The sequence below is a fragment of the Temnothorax longispinosus genome, chromosome 3 (assembly GCF_030848805.1).
Source record: "Temnothorax longispinosus isolate EJ_2023e chromosome 3, Tlon_JGU_v1, whole genome shotgun sequence".
Lineage (NCBI taxonomy): Eukaryota > Metazoa > Arthropoda > Insecta > Hymenoptera > Formicidae > Temnothorax > Temnothorax longispinosus.
This window is the reverse complement of record NC_092360.1, coordinates 21,474,204-21,496,484: the sequence shown is the minus strand read 5'-3', so window position 1 is coordinate 21,496,484 and position 22,281 is coordinate 21,474,204. Positions and strand designations below refer to the sequence as shown.

The window sequence follows — 22,281 nt, the reverse complement described above, 5'->3', positions numbered from 1 at the left end:
CAAGGAGATGGCACGAGGTGTAAAATGAGTTATGGATTGAGACATAGCTCATTCGAAAGAGGATGTCGAGTACATAAACGTTCTAATCTAAGCCAATCATGGACGAGCAGCTCATCTGTGATTGACTGATATCCGATCCGCGATCCGTAATCCCAATCCGATCCGCGTCCGCGATACGTAGTGGCCTAGTTTACACCGATCACTTGATACGCGTATTAATAGTAAATAACTAGTAAATAAGTCTGATTATTGGCTGATCAGTTCAAATATACTATTTGATACGCGTATCAAGAGATCGGTTCTAAACTAGGCCAGTGTGACACGGGCATTACAGTAAGCCGGATGCTCAACTTTGGATGCAAATTTCTCAGCAACCAGGGCCCATTCACTGTAATCCCTTTACAGCGTTTATGTACTCGACATCCTCTTTCGAATGAGCTATGTTTCAATTTATAACTCATTTTACACCTCGTGCCATCTCCGTTAGATAATATATGAGAAAAATTTGCAAAATCCATTAATTAATAACAAAATTACGAGAAAGAATAAAATATATATATATATATATATATCATATAAGCGTAACAAGAAACTCCGCAGTCAGAAAATAAAATAAATGAAATAAAATAAATAAGAAATTGGTAGAAGACGCGCTACTTTTTGGTCCAACTCGTCGCCAATTACGTTCGAAAACAAAACGCGACGTGGCCAATAGCCGCTAAAGTCGCACTTGACCGTAAAAGGAAGTAGGAGGCGAAGTTGGGCGCTGGCGGCTGGCGTTGGCGACGTTGGCGTTGATCGTCATTATAATCATTATTATTCGTAGTCGCGTCAAGTCGCACGCGGCTTCCTTGGACTCGTCAAGACTCAAGACTCTTTCTCCAATTTCTCGGCGTCGTTACCGAACAACGTGGTTTCTGTATCGTGCTGAAATAACTTGGAGTCTCTCGCAATGTCGACGGTAGCGAGTGCTTTAGCCATCGGAGGCGTCCGACAGTCGGGAGCGCCGGTGCGAACGCAAAATGGTATGAGCATCAATCCGCGGAGTTTGGTTATATATCGCGTCCCGCGCGGCCTCGAGAACTCCGCGTATCATCCCTTGTTCGTACCGTTCGTATCGATTACCGTTTTTCTACCGAGAAATCCGTGAATCCATGAAACGGAATCGGTAGATATTAGAAGCGGTCTTCGACGCTTGAATATATTGTTACTCCCGTTTTTTACGTATAACACGAAATCACGGTTGGCATTTTTGGCAATCGAGGCCTGCAACCGGGAAATAGACGACTAGCCCTTAACGTACATACTTGTTGACTGTGGTGCTATTCCGAACGCAGCCTTAGTTAACTAAAATTTTTAGTTAACAAAAAATAAAAAAAGTTTACGTCACGTACACTATAGCATTTTAGTTAACTAAGGCTGCGTTTGGAATAGCACCTGTATCAAATAGTAGTTAGATTTATTTTGCTTAAAAATAAATGTGCGATATAAACTTCGATAAATAATATAAAAATAATGCTTTCTTAGGAGTACAAAGCAACTTGGTATATTGTGTAAAAAATTAACTCTCTCTTACAGTACAAATGTGAAAAACGGCACTTTATTCGTACAAACATGGGTATCAACGTGTTTAAACACTTTTTCACATATTTAAAGTAATTAAAAAAAATCTAAAAATTTATGAACATACTTTCAAGTTTCTGGAATAAATATCGGCATTTTATTCTAGAAAAAAAATTAAGTGTATAATTGGGGACTCTTTGAAATTTCGAGAATTTTTCATGGATAGAAGTCAATCGGACAAGAAATACCCATATTTGTACTACTAGGGTTAATTATATGAACGATTAATAAATACTTCATGCCTATATTTTGATAATTTTTATTTAAAATGAAAATAGCTTATTAATATATAATCTTTGAATTATACATAGTTAAAATGTAATATGTGAGTTGTACATGCAAATGTATGATATAAATATATTATTTATTTATATCTCTTCCAGTTATGGCTGCCTGTGCTATCGCTAATATAGTTAAAAGCTCCTTGGGTCCGGTTGGATTGGACAAAATGTTGGTCGATGACATTGGTGTATGTATTTAGCTCTTATAGCTTTTAATATAAACATAAGAATTTGGAACAAAACATTAATATTAATTACAACGTTTTCAGGATGTCACTATTACCAATGATGGTGCGACTATCTTACGCTTGTTAGAAGTTGAACACCCAGCTTCGCGAGTTCTAGTTGAATTAGCCCAGTTACAAGATGAGGAAGTTGGAGACGGTACTACTTCAGTGGTAAGTGATCCAATTATATTTGTACATTTAATAACATTTTTAATTGAATATATATTTAATAAAATGCTATTTTATATTTTGAAGGTTATAATAGCGGCGGAGCTTTTGAAAAATGCAGATGAGCTTGTGAAACAAAAGATACATCCGACTTCAGTCATTAGTGGCTACAGACTCGCCTGCAAGTAAGTATTTAATGATTCACTTTATTAATCATTTTACCTTTAATATGAAATCAATTGAGCTATTGATTAATGTTAATTAGCTAAAGCTAAATTATTAATGAATAAAAGTGTATTTCATATTTATTGAATCAAGAAAAAAAACGACATTTTTTAGTTGATACAATTTTACATGAAATCAATTTTAGAGAAGCATGCAAGTATATTCAGGAACACCTAACTGTCAGCGTGGACGAACTCGGAAGGGATTGCTTAGTTAATGTTGCAAAAACATCTATGTCAAGCAAAATTATTGGAGCGTATCCTTTTTGATGTTACTTACAATTTCATCGTTTGCAGTTTGTTTATCGATATTTGGTAGAAGCAATGTATGAAATATTTTCTGTAACTAATAATTAGTGATGCCAATTTCTTTGGCAACATGGTGGTCGACGCTGCTAACGCGGTAAAAATCAATGACGGCAAGGGAGGATTTTTATATCCTATAAAAGCAGTCAATGTTTTGAAGGCACACGGAAAGAGCGTTCGAGAATCGGTTTTAGTTCAAGGATATGCGCTTAATTGCACCGTCGCTTCTCAAGCAATGCCGAAAAGGATAGCGAACGCGAAAATCGCGTGTCTAGACTTCTCGTTGCAGAAAGCAAAGATGAAGTTGGGCGTCGAAGTACTTATTACGGATCCCGAGAAACTCGAAGCTGTTCGTCAACGCGAAGCGGATATCACCAAGGAACGCATTCAGAAGATTCTTGCTGCTGGGACCAATGTCGTTCTTTTATCCGGCGGCATTGACGATTTATGCTTAAAGGTACAGTCTTAACATTTCTAATTTCTAGTAATAGATTTCAGAAGTGAGCGCAATATTCAATTTTTTTTTATTTTTCCACAGTATTTCGTGGAAGCTAAGACCATAGTAGTGCGCAGATGCAAAAAAGCTGATCTGAAAAGAATCGCTAAAGCTACAGGCGCGCAATTTGTAACTTCGCTGACCAACATGGAAGGAGAGGAGAGCTTCGAGGCCAGTTTCTTGGGGGAGGCTGCCGAAGTAGTGCAAGAGATGATATGCGATGACGAACTTATTTTGATTAAAGGGTATATATTTTGCTATTAATAAGATGTCGGTAAAGCTCTATGAAAAGAAGAATAGTTCTTATCAGTTATACACGTTTGCCGTCTCACATATATCTGCTGAAATATATTTCTAGAATTCTCGTATAACGTAATTAGTAGCAGTAGAAGTAATAGCGGGTGAGACTAATTAGTCTCCTAGTGTCACTTAGATTTAAAAAGTTCTGTGACTTCCCCGCTTTCTAAGTTGAGTTGTCGATCCCTGGTCGGTATTCTGCCAGGTTTATGAGACCGCTCGTCATTCTTCCAGATCCTTCAGATTTTTAGGCTTAAAAAATGTAAAGCAGGATCTGTATCTTTCGCGAGGCAAGTGGGGTGACGATCGGGACTCGAACTTGGGATCTACTGATTATCAGTCGGTCGCTTTTATAATGAGCCACGCGTCACCACACATAACGCAATTAGTATTATGAAAAATAGCAATAAAGGCACTATTATTTATCGATGATTTTTTTTCAAATTTCAAGGCCTAAGGCACGCACAGCGAGCTCTATCATTTTACGCGGACCAAACGATTATTACTGCGATGAAATGGAACGTTCCATACATGATGCGTTATGCGTTGTCAAAAGAGTCTTGGAAAGTAAAAACGTCGTCGCAGGAGGAGGTTGCGTAGAAGCCGCACTCTCAATATACTTGGAAAACTTTGCGACATCATTGGTATAATTAAATTCTGCATCTTTACTATCAATTTTTCTTTCCCTGGCATGAGATGTTTACACGCTTCTATGTTACAGAGCTCCCGAGAACAACTGGCTATAGCGGAATTTGCTCGATCTTTATTAGTTATACCAAAAACATTAGCCGTAAACGCTGCACAAGACGCAACCGATCTTGTCGCCAAGCTCCGAGCCTATCATAATTCCAGTATAACAAAACCAGATCTTGTCGACTTGAAGTGGTAAGTTTCCATTGACCTTTCTCATAGTTTGTCATATAAAATAATATGAATTATGTTAATTCTTTTACAGGGTGGGTCTTGATTTACTCATGGGAACTATAAGAGATAACAAAAAAGCAGGCGTGTTAGAACCAGCTATTTCAAAAGTTAAATCTTTGAAATTTGCTACTGAAGCAGCTATAACCATTCTTCGAATCGATGATATGATTAGATTAGATCCTGAGCAGTCGAAGACCAAGTCTTATCAAGACGCTATGGACGCTGGTGAACTGGACGAGTAATGTCAAAATGCATTTATATATTATGTTGGATACATATTTACATATTATATTGAATACAATGCGTTTATACGAGAAAAATGTAAAAGATTTGTAAATGTTCCACTGCGCATACAAATATCACACGCGATAATAAAGATTTAATTACAACTCGCTGCTCGTTTATTGTCCGCGTGCGTAAAATGCTGCTAAAATAAAGCTGTTTTATAACATAATGTTATACTTATTTGATTGCATTAATACCACAGAATACGATATTTAACATCTGTATAAAAAAGAATATGTAGGAGAAATATTTAATTTTGTGTTTATTACTAAAAACTAGGGATGTTCTTAAACTTACATTTCTTTGATTTATATGAATAAACTTTTATGTTTAAGGGAATTTTGTAGTTAATATAATCACGGTATTTACAGTATATCGAAAATGTATTTCATATTGTTTATGCTAATTATACCAGTTTTATCCAAATGTCTATGTAATTATTTAACAATGAATATGACTTAAATAATATGACATTACGCACGCATGTTATAAATTTTACTTTGGATAAAAATAATATAAAATTAAATTACTGAATATTATATAATAATATACTATTATATAAATAATTAATATTAAATATGTGTGTGTATGTGTATGTTACTCGTCATAAAACTGTGTTTAACATACAAATCCTACATGCAGTAATAATAAAGAATGAATATTTTGTCGTAAAATATTAAAATAAGTTTTAAGTTCAGATGATATTTTAATATTACATCACGCATGTGAAAGATAACTTAATTATAAAGAAACTCTTCTACTAACTAAATAAATTATTATCTAATATATATCTAGTGTAACAGTTCATTAATGGAAAATAATGGAGAATAACAGTTTTAAGTATTATATGATATGTATGCTCACAGTAGGTTCAATATCGTTTATAAATAATATTATACATAAACGATATTTATTTTCTCAGTAAACCTTGTTCGTTAAATAGATGTTATTTACAATATATTTGTTACATGGCAGTTAACTGATTTTAAACTTAATGACACATTACTAAATTATTTCTTACGATTATAATTTAACGATTTGTTACCTTGACGTTATAAATGTATTTATTTACAGTGTAAACTTATAACTTTATTGCAAAATTTGTATGACGAACATTTAATCCGTTAAAATATATTGTAATTTTTTTATACATCATGAGACAGACATACAAATACAACAATAAATCATTAAACATACAATTTTTTTTGATAATTATAGTATACTAAAGAGAATATTTTTTCCAAAAACAGCACCATAATCAAATTTTGTTAACTTATTAATTTGGTAATTATTTTTTTATTAACTTTTTAAGTAGATATTTTCAAAGGAAAAAAGTGATAATTATGATTTTCGCATTATTAATACGATCTCAATTGATAAAAGTAAAGCATTATAACAAAAAGTTTACACAAATTCCGTAATTAATGTTTAGTTTCTTGTATCTTTTATTATTTTCATACAGATAGGAATCGAAAATATATTCTTTCTGACAATAATACATAAAATTATTATTCACAAACAATTAAATTAACTCTTCCATTAATAACTGTTTACAGTACAACTAAATATGTATATAAGTACTATAAGTTCCCGAATTTTTTAGTTTCTGAATTTTATAAATTGAAAATATAGAAATCTTTAACTGCATTAATATTTTATTACAAAATATTTTCAAATGAAAATGAATAATTATATCAAAATTGATTAATGTCAAGAGTGTACCTGTAGTTTTGGACCTTTTTGCAATATATAGACTTAAAAAGTCATTGATGATACATATGTCATAAAATATTTTTCAACTATTGCTATGTTTATATACAAACCCTGTTCGGATTGATGAATAATGCAAGACAAAATCACAAGACATTTTGGAAAATAAGGAGTACAAGTTAGGAGTAAATGTTTAATAAGATTAATAAGAATTTATTTAAGTAAAAAGTAATCAATATTTTATATATTATACGTATGAAAAAAGAAACGCAATGCGATTAAAATGATTACACAATAATATCATTATGCATCTTTCCAAGACAGGGAATAAAAAAAATCAGATATTTCATTTCTCACAAATCATTCAGTGTTGAAAATCAATAAATCCTACTATCTTAATTTAGGATTTATAAAAAAAATGTGAATGTTATTTTGATATTTGTGTAAAGATAAGTGTCAACGTCCTTCCTTGATACGCGCAGTTTTGTAATTGAGAGCATAAACCTTTACAACGCAGGATTTTCGAATTTTGGTCCTTTTGTCACTATAATCTCAGCATATGAATATTCTTGATTGAGTTCTAATACTTGGAACTTTTTCAGGACTAACAGCGTATAAAATTTCTGTGCAACCTGCAAAGACAGAGTATTTTTTAATCAATATAAAAATCTCGTATAGACGAACATATTGGATATTGGATAATGGATCGTTTAACAAAGTACCAACCTGTTTGCGATTATTTTTGAATGCCATCTCCGATAGTGTTAATTTATCTTTGATATCTAGTTTGCTCTTAATAACATGATACATATGTGCTGCTCTTTTGTTAAGAACACGTTCTTCAAACTGCTCATAAGTTTCATCCATTTGTTGTTCCTCTTGCTGAAAAATGTAACATATTATAAGCAATTAATGTTATAGATTTTTTTAAATTTTCCATCAAAACTTGTGATAAATAAATAAATATAGAATAGAAAACTATATTGTTTATAGAAATATATAACAAAAATATAAGTTTATGAATAATATTAAGTATAGTATTACAGGTCCCACGGATGGCGGAAACTCGTAATCCTCATGGTTCCATGGTGTAGCGGGTCCTCTTTCGGAAATTGCACCAGGCGTATGTGCTGGGGGATGCTGTTCGTCATAGCCCATGTACGAAACCTGCGGTTGCGCCTATCGAAATTATGCAGCATTGATAAGAATTTCTATATAAAATGTGTGTTTTCTAGATGTAATGTGTAAGGAAGCAATAGTTACAACGCAATAATACAATCAAAGACTTAGGGAAATATAAATTAATTCTATATTTTTCATGCATTTGTCACAAAATGAAAGTTTTTTTTAACTCACTTGATCGTAACCCATATTTTCCATCTGCGGCATATCGGATGTTTGTACGGTGGTGGCCGCGTCTTCCTGTGCCGACGTTGATGGTACTTGGGGCTCTTCGTGTGCGCTGACCTCACCTGGCGCGACTTGTGGCATTTCCGAGCTGAGCAAAGGCGTTTCGGTAATTGGTGGTAAAACCTCTGATTGTTCCCCAGAAGGCACAATGCTGCTTATATCGGAAACCGATGGTTCTGCTGGTAAAGATACTTCGGGTGGTATAGCTGATTCTGAAGATAGATTCTGTTGTGCAATTATGTTTGGAATGTCTGCTTCATTCGATTGACTGATATCTGGAGTTGGTTGGGCTGGTTGAGGAGGTTGCCTTATCTAAACATAACGATATTTAAATTGATATTAATTATAATACGCCATTAAAATTGACTAATTTTTTATTTTCTTTAAAGAAGAAAGATTTTTCTTTTATTGTTATTTTTATGACTGACCTCATCATCCAGTGGTGCTTTCCGTTTTCGTCCTGTACGCTTATTGAGAATACTTTGTTCGAAAGAGGACATTTCTGCATCTGGAGCATCTCTCATTTGTTCCAAAGACATTCCATCTTCTTCATTTCCAAGTCGCCCGAAATCTTCATGATCGTAAGACTTGCTCGTCAAATGCCTTTGATAATTCTGTTTCGGTAATAAAGATAAAATAATTACATAGGTTTTCGAAGTTTGTTATTCAAACAATCGTATAATATGAAATATTATTACTTTAAATAGAACACGAGCCGGAATAGGCCTTCCTGGCAGAGCGAAGAGCTTCTCTACGCCGCCCGTTTCCTTCCAGTGCATTAGTCTTTTCGTAGGTGGTGCCAAGTCCAACGTTGTGATAATATCGCTAGTATCGGATAGCTGTGCCTTCATTTCCTCGCCAGAAATATTTTTTACTTCATCGACAATGAGTTTACGCTTGCGCTTAGCTTTTGTAAATCCTAGGAAAACCAATGACTTTTTGTTAATTATAAATTAATTACAACATACGTACATCAATGTTAGAATAAAAAAATTTACCCTTCAAAGCGGATGCGTCAATTGGAGCTAGCGCGAAGCTTTCTTCCTCATCATGTAATAATGTGGTTTGATCTTGTAAAGGTGCTGGTTCTTCTATATTGTCAATGGCATGTTCTTCTGGTATAACTGGCGGAGCTGGTGTAAAACGTCGGCTAGCAACGCTTATTCTTCCTTCAATTTCCTCTCCAGCTGCAGCTGGCGTAGCTGGTCTCGAGCCGTCAGAGCTATACATAACGTATTCAATTCGTTAGTATATCGACATTTCATATATAGTAAAATATGCAAAGAACGAGATCAACAATAAATCAAGAAAGGAAAATTAGGCAATAAAAATCAAAGTGTAATTGACCGGTCTATCTGATAAACACTTTTGTTGACAAACGTACATTTTGATCCAAGATTGGATACGTTTGTTTATTGAATAAAGTTCGATCATTGAATACACCGATTGCACAAATATTTCTTTGTGTCCTATCAACTTTGGCACAAATATTTCTTTGTGTCCTATCATGCTTTGGCTATTATTACTTAATTTTTCTTTTTTAATTGCATATTTTAGAATCTTATAATATTTTTGGAAATGATGAATACCTCATGCCTCCCATCGGAGAAGCTGGACCACCAAAATGATCACCCATATCTTCGTCAGAGTCATCGTGCACGGAAGCAGCAGCTCCAGGAGGCGCGCCTGCTTCCGGTTGCTCATTTATTGAACTAACCTCAGGAACGGGTACTTCACCCATTGGAGCCTCATCAAATAAACCACCTTCAAAGAGACCTCCCGCTAAAACACGCAATAATTATAAACAATTATCGGATCCGTTTGCAAGAAGAATACTATTTATTTTTATCGTACATATGATATCCTGGCCGAGATGACCACCAAAACCATCATCTCTGATGGGTGTATCGATGTCCATGGGTTGTGCTGTAGCGGATGTTCCTGCAACTGGCTCTTTCTCTTTTTGTTCTAATGCTGTTTCTATTCCTGGGCCATCGCTAAACAACATGTGACTCTAAAATCAAATCGGGATAATTAATATCTTAAAATGCTCATTATTAAAAAAAAAGTAATAAAAATTGCTAGTTTTGTTGCTTGTTTAACAAAAATGACATCTTTAGAAAATGTTTAAAAGTATTTGTTCACATTATATACACGGTAATAAACAAAACTGAGAACACATTCTATAAACGTTTTTACAAAAACTTTTATATATTTTTTAAAATATTAAGATTATATTTAGACTGTTTTGCTGTTATGCACATGTAATATTACTTTAAAATGTATAATTACTTTTGAGAAACCTTATAAAGCACATTCAATTTTACTCATTGCTATATAATAATTAGAGGTGTTTAATAAATAAAAATAAGAACACAAAGTAAAATAAATACCTGATCTAACGAAGGTTCCATGCCACTGCCATGTCGTAGCAACTCTGGTGGCTCAGCGTCAAAACTCATATCACCAAAGCCCTGATCATGCGTAACCAAAGATAAACTACCATAATCTTCCCTCATTGTTATTTCTTCTGCTCTAGATTGATTCAAACTAAACTGTGCTTCAATGTCAACGTCTCTGAAAATAAAAATTTATTTATCAAATATTTAAAAATACTATACAGTTCTTGGACAAAAGCTTAATGGCACATTATCTTACTTAAGTTCAGGCATAGCAGTGTCGAAATCATGAAACACTTCTGGCAAAGTGATGGCCGTCACAGCTGCCTCTCTGTGTTCTTCAGGCAGATCTACCATTCCAGGCCTAAAGGCCATTTTGATCTTCACGAAGGCTTCATTGCAATCGGCTAGTAAGTATTTGGCTTTCCTTGAATAGATTCGTACTACTCCCAGTAATAAGTGGCCGGATGTTCGCAAAGCCATCTTAACCTGTTATAAATATCGTATGTAAGATTTAACGATACATCAAGACATCTTAGGCCTGTTCGTTTTTGCTGAACTGAGCTTGTGCAATAAGTAGAATGAAAGAAAATATATTCGTATCATTCTAATTTATTGCACTAGTTCAGAAGTGCAGCAAAAATAAACAGGCTTCTTGTGAGACTTTACTGATCACCAAGACGTTTACCTTCGGTTGTAATATACCATCCACCGATTTTTCTATGTTTGTCTCAAATACGTGTGCCTTTGTTAATTTCTTGTCCCAATGAGCGGCCAGCCATATACGGGCCAAGGGCCCTTTCTTGGCCAACACAAAATGTGCGTAAAACATGGTTCTTGAATTTTCCTAGCACTGATCTGTAAAGAGATGAAATAAGTGAATTAATTACATCAGAAATTTAAGTTCAAAAGCAAAAGAAGTGTAGTTAGAAAAAGGGAAACGTTTAGTAAACGCCATCCTGCCTAAACCTGACACATCAATGAAACATTCCTTTTCTGGCAATAAAACATTACATTTGGTCTGAGATAATGTGAAACAAATTCAACATTAGAGACTCGATCAATGTTGAATGTGTCAATCGGCACGCGGTCTAACCCATTAAACGCATCTGAAAAAGTGAAAAATCCACAGCGGACGTCGTTCGATTTGTGAAAAATATAAACATCAATGCACAAGATGGCGTTTCCGTCTACAGTTTTGGCGGTTACGGAGTATCGTTGAAACTCAGATACCAGTTCTCCGTTATGATACGCACAAAGACTCACCGAAATACCGTCCCGTCGTTAGGCCGCACAGAGCCGCGACATATTTCGCACGGAAGAAAACCACAGTCGCAAGAGTCTCTCACAGATCATCGGTGCATACGGTACGCTCTCGTCCCGACGCGTACATACATACTACCCGAAACTCACCATTGCTCGCAGTCGCACTAGTCGCAGTGCTCATTACGATTGCGCGCGACCACTCGCACCAACATGGAAACGGCAATCCGCCGTTCCGAAACCTAGAGTTCCTAAACCCGTCCTCGCGTGACCTATCTCATGCTCATGCGTGTCAGGGAGTGTCTAGTGTCCCGTTTTATCACATGTGAAGAAGAAGAAGAAGAAGCTATATTACGTCGCGTCGATACACGTCGGTATGACAGGATTCCTAACCTGAAAGTCGTCAATTTTAACGCTAAATATCTCGCTTCGCAGGGCAGACCGCCGAATTTTTCTACCAGATTCTTTCGTTTCGTGTCAAAACTTGTCGAATGAGCATAATCTTATTGATATTCGAGGTGCAGCGCGTATTCTAAATAATCAACATTTTCTGTCAGATTTTTCCGTTTCACGCAAAAACGCGTCGATTAAGCCTAAGTTCAACAAAATCGGTGAGGAGGCTACTATTCTTCAGATTTACCCAGTTTCCTTTGTCTCTATTATACTTCGGATATTCACGAGGTTTAGTTGTAAGAATAAAGTTTATTAAGTATACACAATCTTTTGAGTCAACCTCGCATCCAGAACGAACAGCTTTTCAAGTAGTGCCCACAATGTCATGCGTGTCCATCTCGCCGAAGCACGCGGAAAGTAGCCTCCGAATTATGGAGAGTTATCTGCACAAGCAACAGCTGACAGACGTCACGCTGATCGCGGGTGAGTGTACGTACCCGTCCTTCCGTACCGGGCTCCGGGGTGCTTTTTGCTTTGATAACCACGCATCTATGTGTCAACTGTCAATTGGACTTGTAATGATTCAGATGATAATGGTTAATCAAATGTTTTAATTAATAAAAACGAGGAGAGTTATTATTTTATCCCAATATTTTTACGTAAAATGTGCATTTTCGTATATATTTTTATGTATATTTTTATGTATAATATCAAGATTCAAAGAGAAATTCTTTTTATTATTAAAAGTTTTTAACCAGTAAAAATTGAAGAGAGAGTATATTTTGTACACAACATATTGGAAATATTCTTCGCACTCGATGAACTTGTGACATCCCATTTTCTCATTTTTTTTCTCTGTTCTGTGCTTTTTTCTTAGGAAATAAGCGTGTCCCAGCTCATCGAATAGTACTCAGTGCTGGCTCTGAATATTTTGCTGCCATGTTCACAAGCTCTCTGCGAGAGTCGGCACAAAATGAAATAAAATTAATGGATGTTGATGGAGATGCTTTATGGGCTTTGGTTCTTTATTGTTATACAGGTAATTCTGCTTGAGAAGATATGTTTCATGTAAAAAAACATTTCACAAATATTAACGTTACGATAAAGGCATTTGCAGATATTTTTTCTTAAGCCGTTCTTTTGTTAATTTTTGAATTTCTTGTCAATTCTTAATAACGTGTTCTTTTGTATACTTGCAGGTTGCATAGAATTACAGGAAGATAGCGTAGAGACTTTACTTGCAACAGCATGTTTGTTACAATTGAATTCAGTTATTAAAGCGTGCTGTCAGTTTCTCGTCAAACAACTTCACCCAAGCAACTGTCTGGGCATACGGATGTTTGCCGATACGCAGGGTTGTTCAGAATTGCTTGAATACGCACACGCATACACTATCAAACATTTCATGGAAGTTACAAAAAATCAAGAATTCTTACTGCTATCTGCCAATGAAGTTGCGAAGTTACTTGAATCTGAGGATCTTAATGTTCCTTCGGAAGAAACTATCTTTCATGTAAGACAACTGTTTGTTGAGCGAACCAATTTATATGAAATATTAAGAAGGAGATGTTATTATAGCGATAAGTTTTTTATAGCTATACTATTGATCATAAATATACAAATATGTATTTCTATAATTGTTTGAGCAAATATTTCATAGAAATAAAATTAAAATACCTAAGCTGAGATACAGAATAAATAGAATTGTTATTGTTTTATTATTATTTCAGGCTCTAGTGACTTGGCTGGAACACGATCCAGAAAACAGGAGCAAAGATGCCAGTAAATTATTAGGTTTAGTCAAATTACCGTTGCTATCACCCGCGGTAAGTTCATCGACAGCTCAATTTTTTCACTCGACAGAACTTGTGCATTAGCACTAAATAAATCAAAACAGTTCATAGCTGACAATATTGAGAATAACGAATTGTTCAAAGACCAAAGAATGGTGCAGGAATTAGTAATGGAAGCATTTAAGTATCATTTGCTGCCTGAGCGAATATCTTTGCTTCAAACAGGCAGACCGAAATCCAGAAAAGCCACTCTGGGTACGTTGTTAGCTATCGGAAGGGTACACGCCAAGGAAGGTAATTTATTATATCTAAAATGAATTATTTAATATTAATCGCATAACTGATAATTAATCGATCGCGATTAATGTAAAGAAAATATGTTATGCCAATATTGTCGCACTATTTTAGTTTTTCCAAACGAAATAATTTGCAGCGTACTTTCTAGATGCACCATCTGTAGAGGCATTTTCATTACACGATAATGCCTGGCGATCTCTAGATGAATTTTGCGATAAACCCTGGTCATCTGAATCACTCATAAGCCGAAGATGTGAATTTGGCGCAGTAGTAGTCGATAAAAAATTGATTTTTGTGGGTGGTAAAGACGGTTCAGAAACATTGAACAGAGTAGAATGCTTCGATTTCTCCACTCTTACGTGGAGCACTCTACCACCTATGAATGTTCATCGAAAAGGATTAGGTATGTGCAAATGCATGAGAATTTGCAAAATTAAGGCTCCTGGATGGTCAGCCGAGAACTCTGCGTTGACGGTGGCGACGTACCGTCGCGGCAGAAATAAGAACTCTTTCCAATGGAGAATTCTGTCCTTTGTGACATGTTGACAACCTATTTTGTTGTGCATGCTATTTCTTTATTATTCTCTCTGCGCTTGTGTTCTAACGTTTAACGTATTCGTGAAAGTCGTAAAATTGACCGAAAAGTAAGATTTGCATGCGGAAGGAACGTTTTCACCTCCTTTCGATAGTCGTTAAACGGCTGTTTTTCCCGTATGTTTAGGCTTCGTTTTATGGCTGTTTGTTTATTGTCGAGGGAAAAGGGTAGTTTTCGGTCAATTTCGGAAGTGTTCTGAAACGATCTATAGTGATGTTTTATTGAAATGTCTTTTTATTTGAAAATGGCATGCACAACAAAATTGGGTGTTTTCCTCGTCTCGATAGTAAGAATCCAATATTGCCGCGGTGACCATCCAGGAGCCTTAATGTGCAATTTATTTCATTTATTCATAATCAGACCTTGGCAAATACATAGTCGGGATGTAAGTCAGCCTGACTGGCAGTAATTTATTTATAAACGACGTTTCGACCCTTACTTTGGGTCTTTTTCAAGTTTAGATAATTAACAAAGCTGAAACAACAATTAACAAACTTAAACGCAAGCTCGTAGAATGCACCAAGTAAAATTACGTCATTGTGCATCAAATATATATAATACAATAAATTAAAAACTTACATAAATCATTGTGCGTCAAATTACGTTAAAATTGAGTCATGCGGGTAAAATTCGTTGGAAGAACATGACAATCCCGCTTGAAAGACGAAGGCTGACTAATATATACGTCAAGAGCGATCGCAAACAAATAACATATATAGAAGGTGAAGTTAGAGAGAAAACAAAATACGGTCATGACCCGCATGACTCAATTTTAACGTAATTTGACGCGCACAATGATTTATGTAAGTTTTTAATTTATTGTATTATATATATTTGATGCACAATGACGTAATTTTACTTGGTGCATTCTACGAGCTTGCGTTTAAGTTTGTTAATTGTTGTTTCAGCTTTGTTAATTATCTAAACTTGAAAAGGACCCAAAGTAAGGGTCGAAACGTCGTTTATAAATAAATTACTGCCAGTCAGGCTGACTTACATCCCGACTATATATATTTTTTCTACACTGGTGAATAAATAATTACTATTGAAACTTGGCAAATACGTTATAATATTCTATTTTAGGAGTGGCAGTCTTAGGTGGACTTTTATATGCTGTTGGTGGTTATGACGGTCGTTGTTGTCTTAATGAGGTAGAGAGATGGGATCCGGGAACATGTCAGTGGAGTTCAATATGTCCAATGTCCGTAAGAAAAACTGGAGTCAGTGTAGTTGTGTTAAATAATAAGTAAGTCTTTTACAGATAAATTATTAAATTTATATGCCATATTTGTTTTCAATCATTTATTCAATTTTAATTTTCTTTTTAGTACGCGTGTCTTCATATAAATATTATTTATTAAATATTAAATCTTATTAAATATTAAATTTTTTAAATAAATTTGATATTAAATTCTTTATGATGTTTTAGATGTACGCTGTAGGAGGAAGCTTATGGAATTCCTGCTTCAATACAGTAGAATGTTACGATCCGCACACGAACAAATGGACACCGTGCGCTCGTATGTCGAAGAAACGAGGCGGCGTAGGCGTAGGAGTAGTGAATGGTTGCCTTTATGCATTCGGTGGTCACACCGCTCCAGCTCACGATCCCAATGCTAGAATATTGGAATGTGTAGAAAAGTATAAAGCCGCTGTTACATTATATGTTAAAACTTTCAAGTTATATATAATGCGATGTAACAATATAGATATGATCCTAAAACCGATACGTGGACTATGGTTGCGCCAATGAGTGTGCCCCGGACTGGAGTTGGTGTGTGCGTATTAGGTGACCGACTTATGGCCGTGGGAGGATACGACGGCCGACAATATCTCACACTAGTGGAAGCCTACGATCCACATCTCAACGAATGGGAACCTGTGAGTGTATAAACTATTCCTGTAATTGAATATGGTAAATGGAAATAATTGTAAATGTATTTCGTAAACTTAAACATGTTTATGTTTGTAGGTTGCTCCTCTTAACGCTGGCCGTTCGGAACTCTGTGTTGCTGTTGTAAAAATTTAACCAATAACATGTAGATTATTCTTACTAAACGATCAGTAATTGGACTTGCTAATTATGCAAATTTATCATTAAGATTAATCTTTAAATACATAATTTTTTGTAGAACTCTATTTTTTTAGTAAATAATTATTGATTAAAGCATTAAAGAATTCTAAAAGAGATATAAGAATTTCTTTACTGAGTTGAACCTTCTCAAGGAAAGGGAAAAAGGGCCAAAAAAGATCTTTTACAGATATACAAAGCCACGTGTTTGAACTCGAGTTTATAAATATTTAATTAAAATTATCTGGGTGACTCACAAACCTTTTTAATCACACTTCATAACTCTTCATACGAAATACAAACGATTCCGTATAAAAACTTTTATTAATTTATCTATTTCGGCTAAATGCATGGTGTAAAAATAATTAATTAATTACAATTAAACGAATGATTCACAAACCTTTTCAATTGCACTTCAAAAGTCTTCATACGAAATACAAACGATTTTATATGGTAGATTCTTTCCCGGACATTCATTTCCGGTCAAATACATACGAATGCGTGAGGTGCGTGGAAAGGGAAAGAGAATCTTAGGGCTGGTTTATAATAGCCGTAACCGTTGATTTAAGCCGTAATCTTTAAGAAATTGACCAATCATAGTCGAATGTGAGAAGAATAATCGACTGTGATTGGTCAATTTCTTAAAGATTACGGCTTAAATCAACGGTTACGGCTATTATAAACCAGCCCTTATTCTACAATGAGGGTGTATCGCTCAGTGTAATGAGTCGATAATGAACAAGGGTCTATTGCTTTATAATACTTTTATTCAGCCTCTTCTTACATGTTCCCGTGTGTCTCTGGCTAACGCTACTCTGTCTCTACGCTTGTCTTCCGCTACCGTCACGCCACCTCACGTTCTCCTTCCATAGTTTATTTTAAACCTCATTTACACAGCCATAGACTTACTACTTCAACCATAACATCTCCCTTCTTTAAAAAAAAAAAAAAAATTCAAAATAAATGGTTGAGTTCCCTGTTCACCATGCATACATAGTCTTTTAAATAATCTGGTTTGTTTACGACTCTACCAGCCCTAGTTCTTACAATTGGTTTTTGTTGTGTCGTTTCCACAACAGATTGTTGAGGCTTTTCTGTTTCGATAGTACTGTGGTTACTACTCTCAAATTGATTCTCTGTAGGAGAATCGATGATATCAGTTTCCTCAACAAATCTTTTTCCAACTGTAAGCGCTCTTCTGTTTCTCTCAATTACATTTCCTTGCTCTGTCTTTATCTTGTATGATCGAGGATTATCGGATAAACCAATTACTTTTCCTCCTTGATGAGGAAGTTGCTTGTTTTCATTATGTATTTTTATTGTATCACCGATCTTAAATTGTTTTAACTCTTTTGAGCCTCTATCATAATATCTCTTTTGCATCACTTGTCTTTTCTCTAATTCCTTAACAAACGCTTTCCTCTTGACTTCTGCTCTATTCCCATCCGGTATTATATTCCTTACTCTTCGACCATACAAGAGCTCTGCTGGTGTAACGCCACTAGCATCAATTGGCATGTTTCTAAGCTGAAGCAATCCTAACTCTACATCCTTTCCTTCCTGTACAATTTTCTTTAATATTCTTTTTACTGTCTGTATATGCCTCTCAGCCAATCCGTTAGACTGATGATGAATTGGTGTTGTTATTATATGCTTAAAACCCCAATTGCTTGCAAATTGCTTAAACTTAGAACTCGTATATTGTGTACCAGAATCTGAGTATAATATTCGTGGTATTCCATGTCTCGCAAATATTTTCTTTAGTGAATCTATCGTCGTTTCCGCTGTTATATCATTTAGCTTATCTATTTCTAAATATTTACTGTAAGTATCTATTATTATGACATATCGTTTCCCTAATAAAAAAAATATATCAGTCGCAAGTATTTCCCATGGCTTTCTCGGTAACGCCTTCCTTAACATTGGTTCTTTGGAGTTTGACCTTTGGAACGATTTACAAGTATCACAATTATCAACTATATCTTCTATGTGTTTTGACATACCGGGCCAATACAATAGTTTCCTAGCTAATGCTTTACACTTTTCTTTTCCAAAATGCGCATAATGTATATTTTTTAACATTAGTGGTCTACATACACGCGGTACTACTATACATGAGTTTTTATATATTATTCCTTTGCTCTCACTTAATTCTTCTTTATATGAATAATACGGTTTAGCGCTTTCACATACCTCATACTTATTTTCAGGCCATCCTTCACGAATATATTTTAACACACTTTGTAACTCAACATCATTACTCGTTTTTTTTTTTAAGTCCTCTAACCTAGTATCTGATACATTTAAACTTTGTTCAATCATTGCTACAAATGCCTCTATCTTTTCTTCTTCCGAATTACTGGAATTTTTTAAATGAGATCTGCTTAAATGATCTGCTACTACAATTTCCTTCCCAGGAATATATTTTAACTTAAAATCAAAATTCTGTAAGCTAACTCTCATTCTTTGCAACCGCGGAGGACATTTATTCATCGGTTTTTTAAAGATGGAAATCAGTGGCTTGTGATCAGTTTCTACCGTAAAACATTGCCCAAACAAATATTGATTAAATTTTATACATCCAAATACTATGGCTAGACATTCCTTTTCAATTTGACTATACATCTTTTCTGTAGGTGTCAACGCTCTTGATCCATAAGCCACTGGCTTACCCTCTTGAAAAATTACACATCCCATTCCTTCGCTCGATGAGTCTACACTCAGTACAATGGGTTTGTTTGTATCAAAATACGCTAAAACTGGCGGTTGGCACAATACTTCTTTCATATTCTTAAATGCATTTTGTTGAGCAGTTCCCCATACAAATGGAACGTCTTTTTTGGTTAGTTCTCTTAAAGGAGCCGTTAGTTGCGAGCAATTAGGTATAAACTTCGACACATAGTTTATTGTCCCTAGAAATGTTAACAATTCTTTTTTATTTTGCGGTTCACTCATTTTTTTGATTGCCTGTACTTTAGTGTCATCTACAGCAACACCCTCACCAGTTAATATATGACCTAGATATTTAACTTTTTTTACATTTATGCGACATTTATCCCAGTTAAATTTGATACCAAACTGTCGCGCACGTTCAAAAACTTCTTTCATTATAGCAATAAGTTCTTCTTCTGTTTCGGCCCATATTAATATATCATCAATATAGATCTCTACATTTTTATACCTTTAAATATCTGTTTAAAAATTCTATAAAAAACTTCCGGACTTGAATTTAATCCGTACGGTAATCTGTTAAAGTGATAGCGTCCAAATGGAGTGTTAAACGTTGTAAATTCGCGTGTTTCTTCCGAAAGTTCTACCTGCCAAAAGGCTTTATTTGCATCTAGTGTTGTAAAGTATTTTGCTCCTTTTAACTTAGCCGCGATTTCATTTACTGTAGGTATTTGCAAGTGTTCTCTTTTAATACAGCTATTCAAATATTGAGGATCTAAGCAGACTCTAATTGTTCCATCTGGCTTTCCTACAATTACTAAAGAGCTTACAAAATCTGTCGGTTTTTCTATTTTACTTATTATTCCCATTTCCTCCATTTTATCCAACTCTATTTTTAATTTATTTATTAACTTAAATGGGACATGCCTACAGGGTTCTATTTTCCCAACAGAATCTTTTTTCAATTTATTTTGTACTTAAAATCTTTAATTTTTCCTATGCCGTTAAACAAATCTTTATATTTTTCTAAGTACTCCTCCTTGATCTCACTTTTTATCACATTAACAGCTTCTTCATATTCTTCTTGAGGCATTCTTTTTATCATATTCAATTCGCACGCCGAAGCTAGTCCTAGAATGGGAACCGCAGATCCTTGAAAAACCTGAAATTCTAACTGTTTTATTACATTACCTATTTTACAATTTAACTTAACCTTTCCTCGTGTTTCTATTTTTTCTCCTGTATAACTCGACAATTTTACATTCGTATTTTCTATTTCTTTTATACCTATTTTATCACATATATTAGACGGTATTACATTACACTGCGCGCCTGTGTCTATTTTAAACGCAATTTTCTTATCATTATAATCAGTAAGTTTTAAATGTTCAATCCAGTCTTTTCTTGCATCTATTACATCTACATTTATAGTTTCTACAAATAACTCGGTAAGTTTATCATCTTCACTTTATCCTCTGTGTTTACAGCTTTTATCCACTTTTTCTCTTTACACATTTTCTGAAAATGATTTATCTTACCGCAACCTTTACAATATTTTCCATACGCCGGACAGTTTCTATACCGGTGACTATATCCGCAACGTTGACAGCACTGTTGCCCTTGTTGGTTATCTGCTGTTGGATTTGCTGCTTCCCGACCACGATGTTCCTTGTTTTGCTTGAAGTTCGCCGTTGTCTGTTTCTGCTTTTTGTTGGGTTTCTTCTTAATTACCGCTACCTCTGCAGTCGCCTCGAATTGTTTTAACTGCTGATTGGCCAGTTCTGCTGCCTTACAAATTTGTATGGTTTTTTGTAAGGTTAGGTCGCTTTCCTTGAGCAATCTGTCCTTCAACCGTTTGTCCGTTATGCCAGCTACTATACGATCCCTTATCAAGCGATCTTTTAAGTCTCCAAAATTGCAATCTGCACTCAGTTTTTTCAAATCAGTAATATACGTATCCAAAGTCTCGCCTTCATGTTGATTTCGTGTGAAAAATACATGTGCATTCACGCTCTCGTTTTTCTGTGGTACAAAATAATCTTCGAATCTCTGCATCACGACATCAAAATTTTTCTTTTCTTCTTCCGTCAGTGTGAACGTGTTATACACATCTATACAGGTATCACCGATGCTGTGTAACAGTAATGCTACTTGTACATACATCGCCAGTCATGCGATCTGCTCCTGATGCCGTCCTGTAGATGAGAAATCTCTGCTTCCACCGTTTGAAGCCTTCAGCCGTCATATCACTTAGATTTTCTGGGGGTTTCAATCCCAACATTCTCGAACTATCGTTTTGCGTCGCCATCTTGTCGTTTTTACACACACTGTTACTGTCCTTTTATTAAAGACGAAGACTTTTATACTTTTCCGTGCCGTTTATTTACAGTTCTTTTACATATTTAGAGTTCTTTCACTTGCCGCAGCGCCATGTAATGAGTCGATAATGAACAAGGGTCTATTGCTTTATAATACTTTTATTCAGCCTCTTCTTACATGTTCCCGTGTGTCTCTGGCTAACGCTACTCTGTCTCTACGGCTTGTCTCTACCGCTACCGTCACGCCACCTCACGTTCTCCTTCCATAGTTATTTTAAACCTCATTTACACAGCCATAGACTTACTACTTCAACCATAACACTCAGGAGCAATTGGGAACATTTATCTGTATCTTTATTTGTAGCCGGGAACCGGCTGGTGTTTTGTGACACGGGTTTTTAAGGAATAAATGGTTGTTGAGTTTACTCGTTGCACAATGTAAATTTTTAATAGTAGATAAGGGGGAAACGGAAAAAGGGTAATTTATGATGCTTGCGAAGCTAGAGATTAATTCTGAATTTATTAATTCAA

At 35.1% G+C, this 22,281-nt stretch overlaps 2 protein-coding genes and 1 pseudogene across 3 annotated transcripts; 2 read left to right on the top strand and 1 right to left on the bottom strand.

Moving 5' to 3' along the window:
- Positions 1-777: 777 nt before the first annotated feature.
- On the top strand, positions 778-4,935 carry Cct1 (chaperonin containing TCP1 subunit 1). The gene is made up of 10 exons (XM_071772348.1): positions 778-1,025; positions 2,007-2,092; positions 2,174-2,302; positions 2,387-2,484; positions 2,670-2,780; positions 2,881-3,286; positions 3,368-3,570; positions 4,074-4,266; positions 4,344-4,507; positions 4,578-4,935. Exons 1-10 carry the CDS (start codon positions 953-955, stop codon positions 4,786-4,788), a joined length of 1,674 nt encoding a protein of 557 aa, XP_071628449.1. The 5' UTR covers positions 778-952; the 3' UTR covers positions 4,789-4,935.
- Positions 4,791-11,771, bottom strand: Vtd (RAD21 cohesin complex component verthandi). Of its 2 annotated transcripts, none has more exons than XM_071772345.1 (13): positions 11,617-11,771; positions 11,039-11,208; positions 10,610-10,839; positions 10,345-10,528; positions 9,806-9,965; positions 9,541-9,733; positions 8,950-9,173; positions 8,650-8,870; positions 8,380-8,565; positions 7,898-8,263; positions 7,586-7,720; positions 7,268-7,423; positions 4,791-7,173 (listed from the first exon to the last, which is right to left on the bottom strand). In XM_071772345.1, the coding sequence occupies exons 2-13, from the start codon at positions 11,180-11,182 to the stop codon at positions 7,048-7,050; spliced, it is 2,325 nt and encodes a 774-aa protein (XP_071628446.1). In that variant the 5' UTR covers positions 11,183-11,208; positions 11,617-11,771; the 3' UTR covers positions 4,791-7,047. The 2 variants fall into 2 exon arrangements, with proteins under 2 accessions (XP_071628446.1, XP_071628447.1); XM_071772346.1 differs by having other exon boundaries at positions 11,607-11,744.
- Positions 11,772-11,940: 169 nt separating this feature from the next.
- LOC139809448 (kelch-like protein 5) lies at positions 11,941-16,889 on the top strand (annotated as a pseudogene).
- Positions 16,890-22,281: the final 5,392 nt, after the last annotated feature.

What these genes read in the sequence shown, in the direction of transcription:
- Cct1 (XM_071772348.1), top strand. Translation starts at nt 953, where the DNA reads ATGTCGACGGTAGCGAGTGCTTTAGCCATCGGAGGCGTCCGACAGTCG. An exon ending in TCAAGCAAAATTATTGGAGC is followed by an intron (nt 2,781 to 2,880) that starts GTATCCTTTTTG and finishes ACTAATAATTAG; the next exon opens with TGATGCCAATTTCTTTGGCA. An exon ending in AAAACTTTGCGACATCATTG is followed by an intron (nt 4,267 to 4,343) that starts GTATAATTAAAT and finishes TCTATGTTACAG; the next exon opens with AGCTCCCGAGAACAACTGGC.
- Vtd (XM_071772345.1), bottom strand. Translation starts at nt 11,182, where the DNA reads ATGTTTTACGCACATTTTGTGTTGGCCAAGAAAGGGCCCTTGGCCCGT. An exon ending in ATGGTATATTACAACCGAAG is followed by an intron (nt 10,840 to 11,038) that starts GTAAACGTCTTG and finishes TATTTATAACAG; the next exon opens with GTTAAGATGGCTTTGCGAAC. An exon ending in AAAATATGGGTTACGATCAA is followed by an intron (nt 7,721 to 7,897) that starts GTGAGTTAAAAA and finishes TAATTTCGATAG; the next exon opens with GCGCAACCGCAGGTTTCGTA.